The sequence below is a fragment of the Pongo abelii genome, chromosome 22 (assembly GCF_028885655.2).
Source record: "Pongo abelii isolate AG06213 chromosome 22, NHGRI_mPonAbe1-v2.0_pri, whole genome shotgun sequence".
In the NCBI taxonomy this organism is placed as follows: Eukaryota; Metazoa; Chordata; class Mammalia; order Primates; family Hominidae; genus Pongo; species Pongo abelii.
The window spans coordinates 55,047,801-55,062,160 of record NC_072007.2 but is presented as its reverse complement, the minus strand read 5'-3'; the positions used below and the strand labels follow the sequence as shown (position 1 = coordinate 55,062,160).

The 14,360-nt window shown below is 43.2% G+C and overlaps 2 protein-coding genes across 3 annotated transcripts; one reads left to right on the top strand and one right to left on the bottom strand.

Moving 5' to 3' along the window:
* The first annotated feature begins 4,357 nt into the window (after positions 1–4,357).
* On the top strand, positions 4,358–5,095 carry LOC100447911 (keratin-associated protein 12-2). Of its 2 annotated transcripts, XM_009234036.3 has the most exons (2): positions 4,399–4,471; positions 4,616–4,839. In XM_009234036.3, the coding sequence occupies exons 1-2, from the start codon at positions 4,399–4,401 to the stop codon at positions 4,837–4,839; spliced, it is 297 nt and encodes a 98-aa protein (XP_009232311.1). The 2 variants fall into 2 exon arrangements, with proteins under 2 accessions (XP_002830827.1, XP_009232311.1); XM_002830781.3 differs by having other exon boundaries at positions 4,358–5,095.
* Positions 5,096–13,716: 8,621 nt separating this feature from the next.
* LOC100447543 (keratin-associated protein 12-3) lies at positions 13,717–14,126 on the bottom strand. The gene has a single exon (XM_002830780.3). The coding sequence runs from the start codon at positions 14,076–14,078 to the stop codon at positions 13,788–13,790; it is 291 nt and encodes a 96-aa protein (XP_002830826.1). The 5' UTR covers positions 14,079–14,126; the 3' UTR covers positions 13,717–13,787.
* Positions 14,127–14,360: the final 234 nt, after the last annotated feature.

The window sequence follows — 14,360 nt, the reverse complement described above, 5'->3', positions numbered from 1 at the left end:
AAGGATGATGGTAGTAGCAATGGTGGGACAGCCTTTGGGCTCTCAGACAGCACTTCCTAATGTAAGTGGTGGTTGTGACAGGCTGGGCAAGCCAGTCCCCAGGCTCCCAGGTGGCACATGCAAGTGGGCGCTGGTGGTAATGGCAGGCTGGGTGGGCCCATCCTCAGGTCCCTGGGAGGAGTGCATAGATGGCTGGCATTTGTAGAATGGGTGGGGGGGGATCACCAGGCCCCCAGATGGTATGCTTGGGCACTGAGGGTGCAGTGCCAGGCCACGCAGTGTGCATGGACACAGGCTATGGTGAATAGTGTGGGGTAATTTATGATGGTGGGTGGCGAAAGCCTGTACTCAGGGTACATGCAAGTTCATGAACCCTTGCCTTATTGATGCATCCAGCTGGTATTGCACTCCTGCAGCCCTCTTGGGTCAGTGGGGGTTGTGGGGTTCAGTAGGGCTGAAGGGATGTGGAGATGCAAGATCTGTTGGGCCCCAGGGCAGGATGCAGACTTTTAGGGGCTGGGCTCTCAAAATGGCACCATGCTACAGCTGCTCAGGACTTGGTGGGTGTGTGAGACCCAGCGTGGGCTCTTTCTCTGGAGCAATGCCATTATGTGGCATCCTGGCAAATCCCTATGTAAGTCTCAGGGTGTGTGAAGAACAAGAGGCTCTCCCATGGCTAGGGTTTCAGGTCCATGCTGAGTCCATGGTGGAAATGTAGACAGCTGGGAATCTCTCATTTACCATTTCCCTGGACTGGGGAGTCTCTGTGGGCTCCCGACTGATTCTAGCTGGGCCAGCTGCCTCCCTTCCCTTGCCTTCTGTGCCTCAGATATTTCCTGTCGCTTCTCTGCTGAATTCCAGTGTCTCTCTCAGATGTCCCATTCAAAATGTTGTTACCTCTCACTCTTTTGGGGTCTTCTTTGTGGAATAGGCAAGTGTCAGGTGCCTCTAGTCAGCCATCTTGAGCCTGCCCACTTTTTATTGATTGATCAATTATTAATGATTATAATATAACAACCCCCCCACCTATGAACCATGAACCCACTACCTGACACAGAAACTAGAACATCATCAATAATTTACCATGAACTTCTTGGGGCAGCCACTGTTGGGATTGTGTGCCCCTTATTCTGTTACTTTCTAGAAAAAATAGAGTTGAATCACATCTCTTTGTATTCCTGAAATGTGTGTTTTCTAATTTAGTGGTTTTGAATGATATTAAAAGAGAATTATTCTGAGTAATCTTCTGAGACTTATGTCTCCCACTCTGTATAGAGTTGCTAAGGGTCCTCTACATTTCTTGTGGGTGTATTCTGTCTTCAGCATGCCTCCTTCCTGGGGTTCTGCTGTTTCTACTTCAGGTTAAATGCTCCCCAGTAGATGGGCAGGCCTGTTGTTCCCAAGAGTCTGCTATTACAGATGGTGCTGATATAAACATTTGCAAACCCATCCCACAATCTGTTTGTTAGTGTTCTGGGGGTAGGACTTCTGGGGGTGGGACTGCTGGGGCAAAGGGCATCCGGATGTTCATCCCAACAAGGCACGCCACCTCCTGTGGGTGATCCATAAGCCGAGGAGGAGGATGGTGGGAATACTGGGACGTCTGTTTCCAGTAGCAATGGAGTGTGCTGGAACCTGATGTCATGGTCTCGGTTTTCAGCCTGGCAGCCTCAGTCCAGGCTCCAGGCTCCTTAGTCTATACTGCAGGCACACAGCTAGCTTCTCTTTAACTGAAAGTACAGCCCTCCAACCTCTCACCCTTGCCCCCTTGATGCTGAGGGGTGGAGGAGGCTCTGTGTTTGTAGCTTTGTGTTTTAGGGGAGAATGCCCAGTGTTTTATTTTTTTATTTAATTTTGTTTGAGATGGAGTCCTGCTCTGTCGCAGGCTGGAGTGCAGTGGTGCAATCTCGCCTCACTGCAAACTCCACCTCCCAGGTTCAAGTGATTCTCCTGCCTCAGCCTCCCAAGTAGCTGGGACTACAGGCGCGTGTCACCACACCCAGCTAATTTTTGTATTTTTAGTAGAGACGGGGTTTCACCATGTTAGCCAGGATGGTCTTGATCTCTTGACCTCATGATCCACCCACCTTGCCCTCCCAAAGTGCTGGGATTACAGGCGTGAGCCACCTGAGTTTGATATTACATATATGTGATGCTGTTTAATGATGTCCCACAGGCTCTTTTCATTTTTCTTAATTCTTTTTCTTCCTCTCCTTCATTTTGGATAATTTCTATTGATGTGCTTCAAGTTCATGAACTCTTCTTCAATCTCATTCTATTTTTGTGTCTATCATGTGGATTTTAAAATATCAGCATTGTACTTTTTACTTCTAGCATTCCCATTTAAAAAAGTAGTTTCAATTTCTCTTCTGAGATTCTCTCTCTTTGATCCTGTTTGAGTTAATTTTGTATATGGTGTGAGGTAAGGGTTAAAAATAATCTTTTGTGTGTGGATATCCTGTTTTCCCACTGCCATTTGTTAAAAAGTCTGTCCTTCCCTCAGTGAAAGGTCTTGACAGCCTTGTCGAAAATTATTTGACTGTAGTTGTGAGAGTTTATTTCTGGGCTCTCTATGCTATTCCATTAGTCTATATATTGGTCTTCATGCCAGTACCACAGTTTTGATTACTGTAGCTTTGTAGTAAGTTTTGAAATCAGAAAGTGTGACTCCTCCAGCTCTGTTCTTTTTTTAAGATTGATTTGGCTATTTAGGGTCCCTTGAGACGCCACATAAATTTTAGGGTGAGTTTTTCTATTTCTGCAAGAAATGTCCTTGGGATTTTGACAGGGATTGCATTGAATCTGTAGATTGCTTTGGTTAGTATGGACATATTAACAATATTAATTTCCAATTCATGAACATGGGATGTGTTTCCATTTATTTATGTTGCCTTTAATTTCTTTCAACAATGTTTTGTAGTTTTTGTTACACAATTATTTTACTTCTTTGGTTAACTCCTGAGTATTTTATTCTTTTTAATGTATTGTAAATGGAATTGTTATTGTACTTTCCTTTTGAGATTATGCTTGTTAGTTTATGGAAATAGAACTGATTTTTGTGTTTTGCTTTTGTATCCTGCTACTTTGCTGAATTCATTTATTACTTCTAAAATTTTTGTGTGTGGAATATTTAGAGTTTTCTACATAAAAAAATCATATCATCTGTGAACACAGTTAACTTTACTTCTTGCTTTCCAATTTGGATGCTTTTTCTTTCTTTCTTCCTTTTAAAAAAAAATTGCCTAGTTGCTCTTAGTAAAACTTCTAGTACTATGCTGGCTTTGTTCCCAATATTAGCGAAAAAGCCTTCAGTCTTTCACCAGTGGGTATGAGGCTTGCTGTGGGTCTTTCGTGTATGGCTTGTATTGTGTTGAGGTAGTTTTCTTCTATTCTTAGCTTGTTGATTGTTGTCATCATGAAAGAATCTTGAATTTTGTGAAACGCCTTTTCTATATCAATTGAGATGATTACGTGGCTTTTTCCTTCATTCTATTATCATAGTACCAAGTTCCAAGTGATCTGGTGTTGACATCTGTAGGCTCAGAGATTCTACTGTCCCTGCAGTACAGGGTGCACATGGCTTTCTGCTGAACATGCCCAGAAGTCATTCTGGTCCTTGGAACCTTCTATATTCAGCTCACACATATCCTGCTATGGCTGTCCATGGGACCCTTCACTGGCCTCACATGCTTCCCTGGGAACACGCTTGGACCAGCTTGATTTCCTTAGAGCTGTGTCTCCATGCATGAGGGCCAGTGGTGTTGTCTCATCTTGGTTCTTAACTAGGAGGATTTCTCAAGACAAAGATCTATGGTCACCACTCACAAGAAGTTCTCTGTGACGCACACCCTTTGTCCCCACTCATCCTATGGACGAGTGATTTCCATGTTCTTCCTCCATCTGCTAGCTCTCATCCAGCTCTAAGCGCTCAGGACACCCACAGATCAGCTAGACCCATTCTGTTCTGCCTCACATTGACTATGGAGCCTTCCTGAACCGTGAGAGGAGTGTCAACTTCTGTCGTTTAAGGACCATCATCACACAGAGAGGAAAATCTGGAGAACTGAGTTTTTGGAATCTCACAAAAGTAACTCAGGTGAAATTTTAAAGAACAAGGAAGAATCCAGATGAAGCCAGTAAAACACTCTGGCAGGTTTCCAAGCATACCAAGAGCTCAAAGAAGGTGCAATTAGTCATGAAACTAAGGGCCAAACAAAACACAGAGACACCTACAACAGAAAATTAAGCTCCAGGAGACAGCACTGAGGAAGAAAAACAGGAAGACAGGTGTGCTTCTGTGTTGTGGGGATGCCTGGATCCAGGTATAAAGGCTGCCCAGGGAGGCCATCCCCAGACATCACTGCCCTCTGCCTCGACCTTATCCAGCCACACGCCACCATGTGCCATACCAGCTGCTCCTCGGGCTGCCAGCCAGCCTGCTGCATGCCCAGCCCCTGCCAGCCAGCCTGTTGTGTGCCCAGCCCCTGCCAGGCATCCTGCTGTGTGCCTGTGGGCTGCCAGTCCTCCGTGTGTGTGCCTGTGAGCTTCAAGCCAGCCGTGTGCGTGCCCGTGAGCTGCCAGTCTTCTGTGTGTGTGCCCGTGAGCTTCAAGTCAGCCGTGTGCATGCCCGTGAGCTGCCAGTCTTCTGTGTGTGTGCCTGTGAGCTGCAGGCCCATTGTGTGTGCGGCCCCCTCCTGCCAGTCCGCCGTGTGTGTGCCTGTGAGCTGCAGGCCTGTCGTGTATGCGGCTCCCTCCTGCCAGTCCTCTGGGTGCTGCCAGCCTTCCTGCACCAGCGTCCTCTGCAGACCCATCTCCTACAGTATCCCTTCCTGCTGCTGAGCATGAATCTCCAGACCCGCTGCTCCCAGTGCAGATGAGGCCACACCTGTACACTCCCTGGATGAATCCTCAGTTGGTCTTCTGCACATGGCGCAGGTGAAAAGCATGCTCAGTGAAGCCTCTGAATTCTGGATCGAGAATGTGACAGAATGATCTGGAGCCCTTGCTGACCTTGCCCATCACCCCAGGGAAGTCTGGGGTCCCAGAGTCATTCTCTGACCCCATGAGAGCCAAATAAACCAGCTTTCCCCATGCAGCTCTGCATTTCTGGTCTTTCTTTTTTATTTCCATACTCCCCGCTATCTATTCTGCTGATTACATAGAATTTGCTGCTAAACCCTCTTCAGTGATCCCTTCACCCAGTGCTCATCAGAAGGTGGTGTCCCGGGTGGAGGGTGCAGCTGCAGATGCCCATGTGTTCTCTCCCAGGGCTCCCGGGGCCCAGGTGCAGTAGCCACAGCGGTGACTTACCCGCCTGTGGTGGAGTGGTCTTGCTTCCCCACTGGCTGTCCACTCCTGCTCCAGGCCAGCAAGCCCTGCACTGATGGCCAAAGCCTCAGAGCACTGAAGATTGGGTTTCCCCATGTGGTTGGTGGACGTCCTGTTTCCCAGGTCGCAGAGGATCTCAGGTTTACAGAACTGGATTAGTTCTGTAGCACACACTCCCATCACTGGTCCACAAAGGTTTGGTTTTTATTGATTGACTGATGATCAATTACTGAGGATCCTAATATAGTAAACCCCCATGAACCCACTGCCTGACATAGAAATGAGAACATCATCAATAATTTACCAAGAACTTCTTGGGGTAGCCACTGTTGGGATTGTGTGCTCCTTACTCTGTTACTTTCTAGAAAAAGTAGAGTTGAGTCATATCTCTATGTATTCCTGAAATGTGTGTTTTCTAATTTAGTAATTTCTGGTGATATGAAAAGGGAATTATTCTGAATGTAATCTGGAACTTGCTTTTCCCAGTCTGTGTTGTGCTGTTAGCGTTCTTCTGCATTTCCCCTGTCTGGGCTGTATTCCCCTCCTGGGGGGCTCTGCTGTGACTGTCTCAGGTTAAACGTTCCCCAGTAGATGGGCCAGCCCTCTTGCCCCAGGAGTCTGCTATTCCAGATAGCATAGCCCAGAACTGTCCCCCAAAGAACGTTCTCACTACTGGCTACCTTAGATTCCAAGCTTTTTATTTGCCTTGGAGGCAAGTGTTGAGTTTAGGGTTGAAAAACTGGTTTCATCATCTTTTAGGCAAGGTGGTCAGGGACCTATTGTGTAGTTTAAATTGGGGAGCTTTGGATAAAACTGAGCAAGAAATGGAACCAGTCCACCCAGACATATAAATGCTTGCAGCTGAACACATTAGAATCCATGAACACACCCAATGTGTGCACTATACAACGTGCACACACTTATGCACACACATAAGCACTCTGGTCCCCCGGGCTGGGAGTTGGAGGTGAAACTGGAAATCAGAGCATGAGAGGAGGGAGGGTTGGTGACCAAAAAATGCTTCTAGAGAACCTACCTGCCCTGTGCTCAGAGAAGCATGGACGAGGCCTGGCTCAGCCCCCATCCTCCAGAGCTGTGGGGCCCTCAGGGCCACTTGGAGCCCAAGTTCTGTGATGCTAGTGCTCCACATGGGGCATGTGTTAGCAAGTCCAGGTTTTTGCATGGACATATTTGTTTCTCTCTGTTGGGTAAACATCTAGGAGTGGAATAGCTGGGTCATATGCTAAGTAACTTTTTGCCAACACCATCCTGCCCTGATAAATGCAGCTTTATAGTATCTTGAAATCAGCTAGTGTGAGTTCTCCAATTTTGTTCTTCTTTTAAGAAGTTGTTTAGGCTACTCTAGTTTCTTTGTCTTTTCATATAGATATTTGAATAAGCTTATCAATATCTATAGAATTCGTGCTGAGATTTTGATTGGGAGTGTATTGAAACTATAAATCAATTTGGGGAGAGTCGACATATCCAGCAATCCATAACATGGTCTATTTATTTAGGTTTTCTCTGATTTTTCTCATCAATATTTTGTAGTTTTCAATGTATGCATTTTATATATTTCCCCCAGAATTTATCCCTAAGTATTTTATAATGTTTAACGCTATTATGGTACTATTTTTAAGTTTCAATTTCTGATTGTTCATTGCTAGTATATTAAAATAAAATTGATTTTTGTATATTGGCACTTTTTCTTTGACCTTGTTAAATTCGCTTACTAGTTCTTGTAGCTTTATTGTAGAATTCTGGGGATTTTCTAGGTAGACAACAATGTAATATGTTAATAGAGACTGTGTTATTTCTTCGTTTCCAGGCTGCATGCTTTTTACTTCACTGTTTAGGAAGTCCAGTAGGGTAATAAATAGCTGAGGCAAAAGTGAATGTTCTTGCTTTATTGTTGATTTTAAGGGGAAAGCATATAGTCTTTCATCATTAAGTATGATATTAGCTATAGGTTTTTCATAGATACTCTTTAAAAGAAGTTCCTTTTAATTTCTAGTTTGCTAGCAGTTTTTATTCTGAATGGATGTTGAATTTTGTCAAAAGCCTTTTCTGAATCTATTGAGATAATAATATGGTGCTTCCTCTTTAGTCTGTTGATATGGTGAATTATAAGTTGATTTTTTAACACTGAACCAACCTTGCATTCTTGGGATAAATCTCACATGATTACAATCTTTTATCTCTTTCACATATTTATGGATTTAATTTGCCAGTATTTGGTTGAGAATTTTGCATCTATATTCATAAGAGATATTATTAATAGTGTATAGTTTTCTATATACTATAATACTTTTGTTCAAATTTGATATCAAGATTATGCTGGCTCTATAAATTTAATTGGGAATGATTCCTTTCCTTCTATTTTCTGGAAGAGTTCATGTAGAATTGGTTATATTTTCTCTTTAAATGTTTGGTAGAATTTTCCAGGGAGGCCATTTGCCCCTGGTTTTGTTTGTTGAAAGATTTTAACTGAAAATTCAACCTCTTTAATAGATATGTTACTATTCAGGCTACCTACTTCTCTGGAAAAAGCTTTCATACTTTTGTCTTTTAAAAAATGTGCCAATTTTATGTATGTTATCAAATTTAATCGTAGGAAGTTGTTTACATCATTCCTGTATCATGTTTTTAATAATTGTAAGATTTGTAATGATGTCTCTTTTTCACTCCTAATATTGCTATTTTCTGTCTTTTTTTTCTTTTTATTATAATTTTCCTGCTCAGTCTGGCTAGATGCTTATTCATTTCATTGTTCTTTTCAAAGAAGCAGCTTTTGCTTTCATTGAATTCTTTTCCATTTTCTACTTCACTATTTTTTTGCAGATTTTTAATTATTTCATTTCTTTTGCTAATTTTGAGTTTAATTTGCTTTTTTTCTTTAAAGTGCAAACTTAGATAATTGATTTCAGGACTTTCTTCTTTGTGAATATAAGCACTTAATGATATAATTTTATCCCTCTAAACACTATTTTAGCCATGTTCCATATATTTTGACATGTTGTCTTTTAATTTGTATTTAATTCAAAACATTTTCTAATTCTCTTGTGATTCTTCTTTGAACCATGGGTTATTTAGAAGTGTGTTGGTTAGTTTACAGTTCTGCAGGGTGTTTCTAGCTATCCTTTTGGTGTTAATGTCTAATTGAATTTCTTTGTGGTCAGAGAACATACATTGTATTAGTTCAACTTTTTTACATGGGTTGAAGTTTATTTTATGGCACAGAATATAGTCTTTTTGGTGAATGTTTCATGTGCTTGAAAAGAATGTGTATCTGTTATTGTTGGGTGGAGTGTTCTGTAAGTATCCATTAGGTCAAGTTGATTGATAGTGTTGTCCAGGCCTTCTGTATCCTTCCTGATTTTCTGTCTACTTGTTCTCTTGAAGCTGAAGTCCAATGACAAATCTGATTTATCTGCTTTTCCTTTCCCTTCTCAGTTTTTTTGTTGCATGTGTTTGGAAAGTTGGCTGTTTGGTGCTTACACATTTAGAATTGTTATGTTTCCATGGTGAATTGATGCTTTATCATTATGTAATATTCCTTTTTATCCTTGGTGATATTTCTTTTGTGAAGTTGACTTTGTTTGATATTAATATAGCCATTCCAATTTTACTTGATTAATGTTTGTGTGGTATATTTTTCCATCTGTTTACTTTTAACCTATCTATGTTTTTATATTTAACGTGAGTCTTCTGGTAGATAGAATATAGTTGGATCCTGAATTATTTAATCCAATTAAAAATCTGTTTTTTGAAATGCAAATCAAAACCACAATGAGATACCATCTCACACCAGTTAGAATGGCAATCATTAAAAAGTCAGGAAACAACAGGTGCTGGAGAGGATGTGGAGAAATAGGAACACTTTTACACTGTTGGTGAGACTGTAAACTAGTTCAACCATTGTGGAAGTCAGTGTGGCGATTCCTCAGGGATCTAGAACTAGAAATACCATTTGACCCAGCCATCCCATTACTGGGTATATACCCAAAGGATTATAAATTGTGCTGCTATAAAGACACATGCACACGTATGTTTATTGCGGCACTATTCACAATAGCAAAGACTTGGAACCAACCCAAATGTCCAACAATGATAGACTGGATTAAGAAAATGTGGCACATATACACCATGGAATACTATGCAGCCATAAAAAATGATGAGTTCACGTCCTCTGTAGGGACATGGATGAAGCTGGAAACCATCATTCTCAGCAAACTATCGCAAGGACAAAAAACCAAACACCGCTTGTTCTTACTCATAGGTGGGAATTGAACAATGAGAACACATGGACACAGGAAGGGGAACATCACACACTGGGGACTGCTGTGGGGTGGGGGGAGGGGGGAGGGATAGCATTAGGTGATATACCTAATGCTAAACGACAAGTTAATGGGTGCAGCACACCAACATGGCACATGTATACATATGTAACAAACCTGCACGTTGTGCACATGTACCCTAAAACTTAAAGTATAATAATAATAATAAAAAAAAAGAAATGGCAGTGCTAAATGAATTAGTGCTGTCTCAGTTAACATAAAAAAAAATCTCTGTTTTCTCGTTTTGGTGTTTAGATGATTTGCATTTAATTTAATTTAATAAATTAATTTGCATTTAATTTAATATTAGCAAAATATCACTTTGCTAATTGTATTCTATTTGTTCCATCTGTTCCTTTTTATCTTTGCCCTCTTTCTATGCCACTTTTTGGTTTAGTATTCTTAGTTACTTCCTTTTATATCTACTTTTTATATACATCTTGATATAGTTTGGATTTGTGTCCCCGCCCAAATCTCATGTTGAATTGTAATCTCCAGTGTTGGAGGTGGGGCCTGGTAGGAGGTGATTGGATCATGGGGGTGGATTTCTCATGAATGGTTTAGCATCATCCCCTTGGTGCTGTCCTTGCGACAGTGAGTTCGTTCTTGGGAGACCTGGTTGTTTAAAGGCGTGTGGCTCCTCCCCTGTCTTTCTCTCCTGCTCCTGCTCTGGCCACGTGATGTGCCTGCTCCCCCTTCACCTTCCACCATGATTGTAAGTTTCCTCACAATTCTGCCTCCCCAGAAGCTGAGCAGATGCCAGTATTTTGCTTCCTGTACAGCTTGCAGAACTGTGAGCCAATTAAACCTCCTTTCTTTATAAATTACTCAGTCTCAGGTATTTCCTTATAGCAAGGCGATAATAGCCTAATACGTCTTTTCAAACTTATTTGGCCTAAGAGTTACAATACATATCTTTACTGTAACAAAGGATACCTCCGGGTAATATGACGCCACTTCATCTGTAAGTGGCAGGACTTTAGGGCAGTGTACCTCCATGTCCTCTTTTATATTCCTTGTGTTATTTTTGCCATGTTTTACTTTTACTTATGTTAAAAATCCCATAATGCACTGTCACTATTTTTGCTCTGGACAGTCAATTAGTTATAATGCTTTTTTTTTTTTTTTGAGACGGATTCTCCCTCTATCACCCAGCCTGGAGTGCAGTGGCGTGATCTCGGCTCACTGCAAGCTCCGCCTGCTGGGTTCAAGAATTCTCCTGCCTCAGCCTCCTGAGTAGCTGGGACTACAGGCACCCGCCACCACGCCCGGCTAATTTTTTGTATTTTTAGTAGAGACGGGGTTTCACTGTGTTAGCCAGGATGGTCTCGATCTCCTAACCTCATGATCTGCCCACCTCCGCCTCCCAAAGTGCTGGGATTACAGGCGTGAGCCACTGCGCCCGGCCTATAATGCTTTTTATATTTATCTTCTTTTAAAATAATTTCTAGAGCTCTTCTTTTCTTTCTTTTCTTTTTTTTTTTTTTTTTTTTTTTTCCCCAAGATAGAGTCCTGCTCTGTCGCCCAGGACAGAGTGCAGTGGTGCGATCTTGGCTCACTGCAACCTCCGCCTCCCAGGTTCAAGCAATTCTCCTGCCTCGGCCTCCTGAGTAGCTGGGATTGCAGGGGCCCGGCACCATGCCTGGCTGATTTTTGTATTTTTAGTAGGGACGGGGTTCCACCATGTTGGCCAGGCTGGCCTCAAACTCCTGAGCTCAGGTGATCCACCCACCTCGGCCTCCCAAAGTGCTGGGATTACAGAGGTGAACCACCGCACCCAGCCAAGAGGTCTCTTCTTTTCTTTGTGTGGATCCAAGTGTCTCTCTGCTATCATATTTCTTGGCTCGAAGAAATTTTTTAAGAACTTCTTTTAGTGCATGTGTGCTGTTAATGAAGTCTTTCAGTTTTTGTTCATCTGAAAAAGTGCTTTCTTTCATTTTGGAAAGATACTTTTAGTGTCATAGGGTCGACAGATTTTCTTTCGGTATTTTAAAGATGTACTTTTGGTCGTGTGATTTCTGATTAGAAGTCTGATGTAAACTTTACCTTTGTCCTTATGCTCATAGTCTGCTTTTAAAATATTGATGCTTTCAAGATTTCCCTTTTACCTTTGGTTTTTGTCAGTCACAGATGTAATGTGACATGTCTAGTCAATTGTGGTGGGGATATAGTTACCCAATTTGGGGTTCTCTGAACTTTTTGGATATGGGCTTTATGTATTTCATTATTTTTAGAATATTTCTCAACTATTACCTCTTTGAATATTTCTTCCGCCCTGCCCTCTCTTTCTTCTCTTTCAGGGACTCCAATTACATCCATAAATGAGGATTTGATGTTTTGCTCTTGTCTCCCTCCACCCTTCTCTTTCTCTTTCTCTTTGTATTTTAATTTGGTCAATTTATATTTACACGTCTTCAAATTCAAAGCTTCCACACCTGGTTGTATCAGATATACTGATGAGCCCACTGAAGGAAGCCATCTGTGATACCGTATTTTGATTTTTACCATATCCACTTGACCTTTCTTATAGTTTCCATCTCTCTGCTGAAATTACCCATCTGTTCATATATGTTTTTAATGCTTTACTCTTGATCTTTTAATCTACTCATTATAGTTATTTTAAAGTTTATACCTGATAGCTCTAACACCTGTGTCATTTTACTTTTTACTTTCTGTTTTTAGAGATAGTGTCTTGCTCTTTTACCCAGGCTGGAGTGCAGTGGTGCAATCTCAGCTCACTGCAGCCTCGAACTACCAGGCTCAAACGACTCTCCAGCCTCAGCCTCCCACTGTGCTGGGTTCCAGGTGTGAACTGTGCCCAGCCCCTGGGTCACTTTTGAATCCATTTTTGTTGATTTCTTTGTCTTCTGACAATGGCTTGGTTTTTCCTTGCTTTTTTGCATGTCTTATAATTTTTTATTGAATATCAGACATCATCAGTTCCTTCTGGAAATGCGTGTGTCTCTTTTGTCAGGTCATTAGTGTATAGGGGGAGGTGAATGGATCAATCTGGTCAGACATTGACCGTGGTTTGGGTTTTGTTGTTCCTGTGGTTGCCTTCAGTGCACCAATGGCTTGTGCTTAGGGTGTATCAGTGCTTGTGCTTAGGATGAGGGGTGGGGAGGTCAGTGCTTTTGCTCCACCCTAAGTTTCACACACCCCTGCATGCCTGACATTCAGAGGAGATCTCTACACACTTCTGCCTTTCCCCAGAGGCAGGCTGACGTTGCTTACTGAGCTGTGACTGCTAGGCTGGACCTGGAGAAAGGAGGGCTCTCTGTTGTCCTGGTCCAGTGTCAGTCTCAGGCAGGCCCTTTGCATGTGGGACTTGGAGAATGAGACTTTCTTGGACTTCCTGCTACCCCTCCCTGGGACAGACGAACTCTGCTCTGTATTTGTGGTGGGTGTTGTTTGAAAGAGTTTCCCGCCTTCTTTGCCACAGTAACCCTTTGAGGTATTGCATGGGATCTGGGGCCCAGGACTATTTCTCGTCCATCCTTCTGGGTAGAGGATTGTTTTCTTCTACCCTCCCCCTAACACCCTCCATCTGGAAGCTTATTCTCTGGTGGTCTTTATACCCAGGTCCCAGGCATCCAGGTAACATAAAAACACAACAGTTGTCTTCCTCATGGTGGTTTCCACTGTGTTTCCCAACATCTTATTACCCCACAGTGCAGGGCTTGGGGAGGGAGTCGGGGGACAGCACCTTCAGGCCACTCCCCCAACCAAGGACCCTCCACTTCAGCTCAGCCATCAGGAAGGTGGCTCTCTGAAGAGGTGCTGCTGCCATTAAAGTTGGTATGTACCTTCAAGGAAAGAACTTACAAAATATATGAAGATAAAAGACAGAGACGAGGTGTATAGGGACAGCCGATTTATTTGGCTCACATGGGTTTTAGTTTCCTGCTGGAGTGAGACAAGGACTCTGGCAGCCAGGGCTTCCTTGAGAGGGTTCCCAGGGTCATGGAAGGTCTGAATCATTTTTCCACGTTCTCACCCCAGAGTTCAGAGGTTTCCTTGAGCATGCTTTTCATCTGCCCTATGTGTGCAATCTGGGGGTCTACCAGATGCTTATTCGCGGAGGGATACAGGTGTGTACCCCTGTGTACCAGGAGCAGCTGGTCAGCAGCAGGAAGGGGTGCTGCAGGAGATGGGTCTGCAGAAGACGGTGGTGCAGGGGGGCTGGCAGCACCCCGAAGATTGGCAGGAGGAGGTCACATATATGATGGGCCTGCAGCTCACGGGCACGCACACGGAGGGCTGGCAGGAGGGAGCCACACACACGATGCGCGTGCAGCTCACAGGCACACACACGGAGTTCTGGCAGCTCACGGGCACATAGCAGGATGCCTGGCAGGGGCTGGGTATGCAGCAGGTTGGCTGGCAGGCTGGGGAGCAGCTGGTGTGGCACATGGTGGCGTGTGGCTGGGTTGGTACTGGGGAGGAGGAGGGTGATGTCTGGAAGCTGCTTCTCTGGTGGTCTTTATACCTGGGTCCCGGGCATCTGGGTAACACAGAAACACAACTGTTGTCTTCCTTGTGATTGTTTCCACTGTGTTTCCCAACATCTTATTTTCCCGCGTGTACTTTCCCGCGTCATGCTCCACCATAAATAGCTTCAGCCTTGAGGTTAGTTTCTTCTGTAAACAGGATGTTCTGGTTTGACATCATGCAGGTTTTTTGTCAATTTTTTTC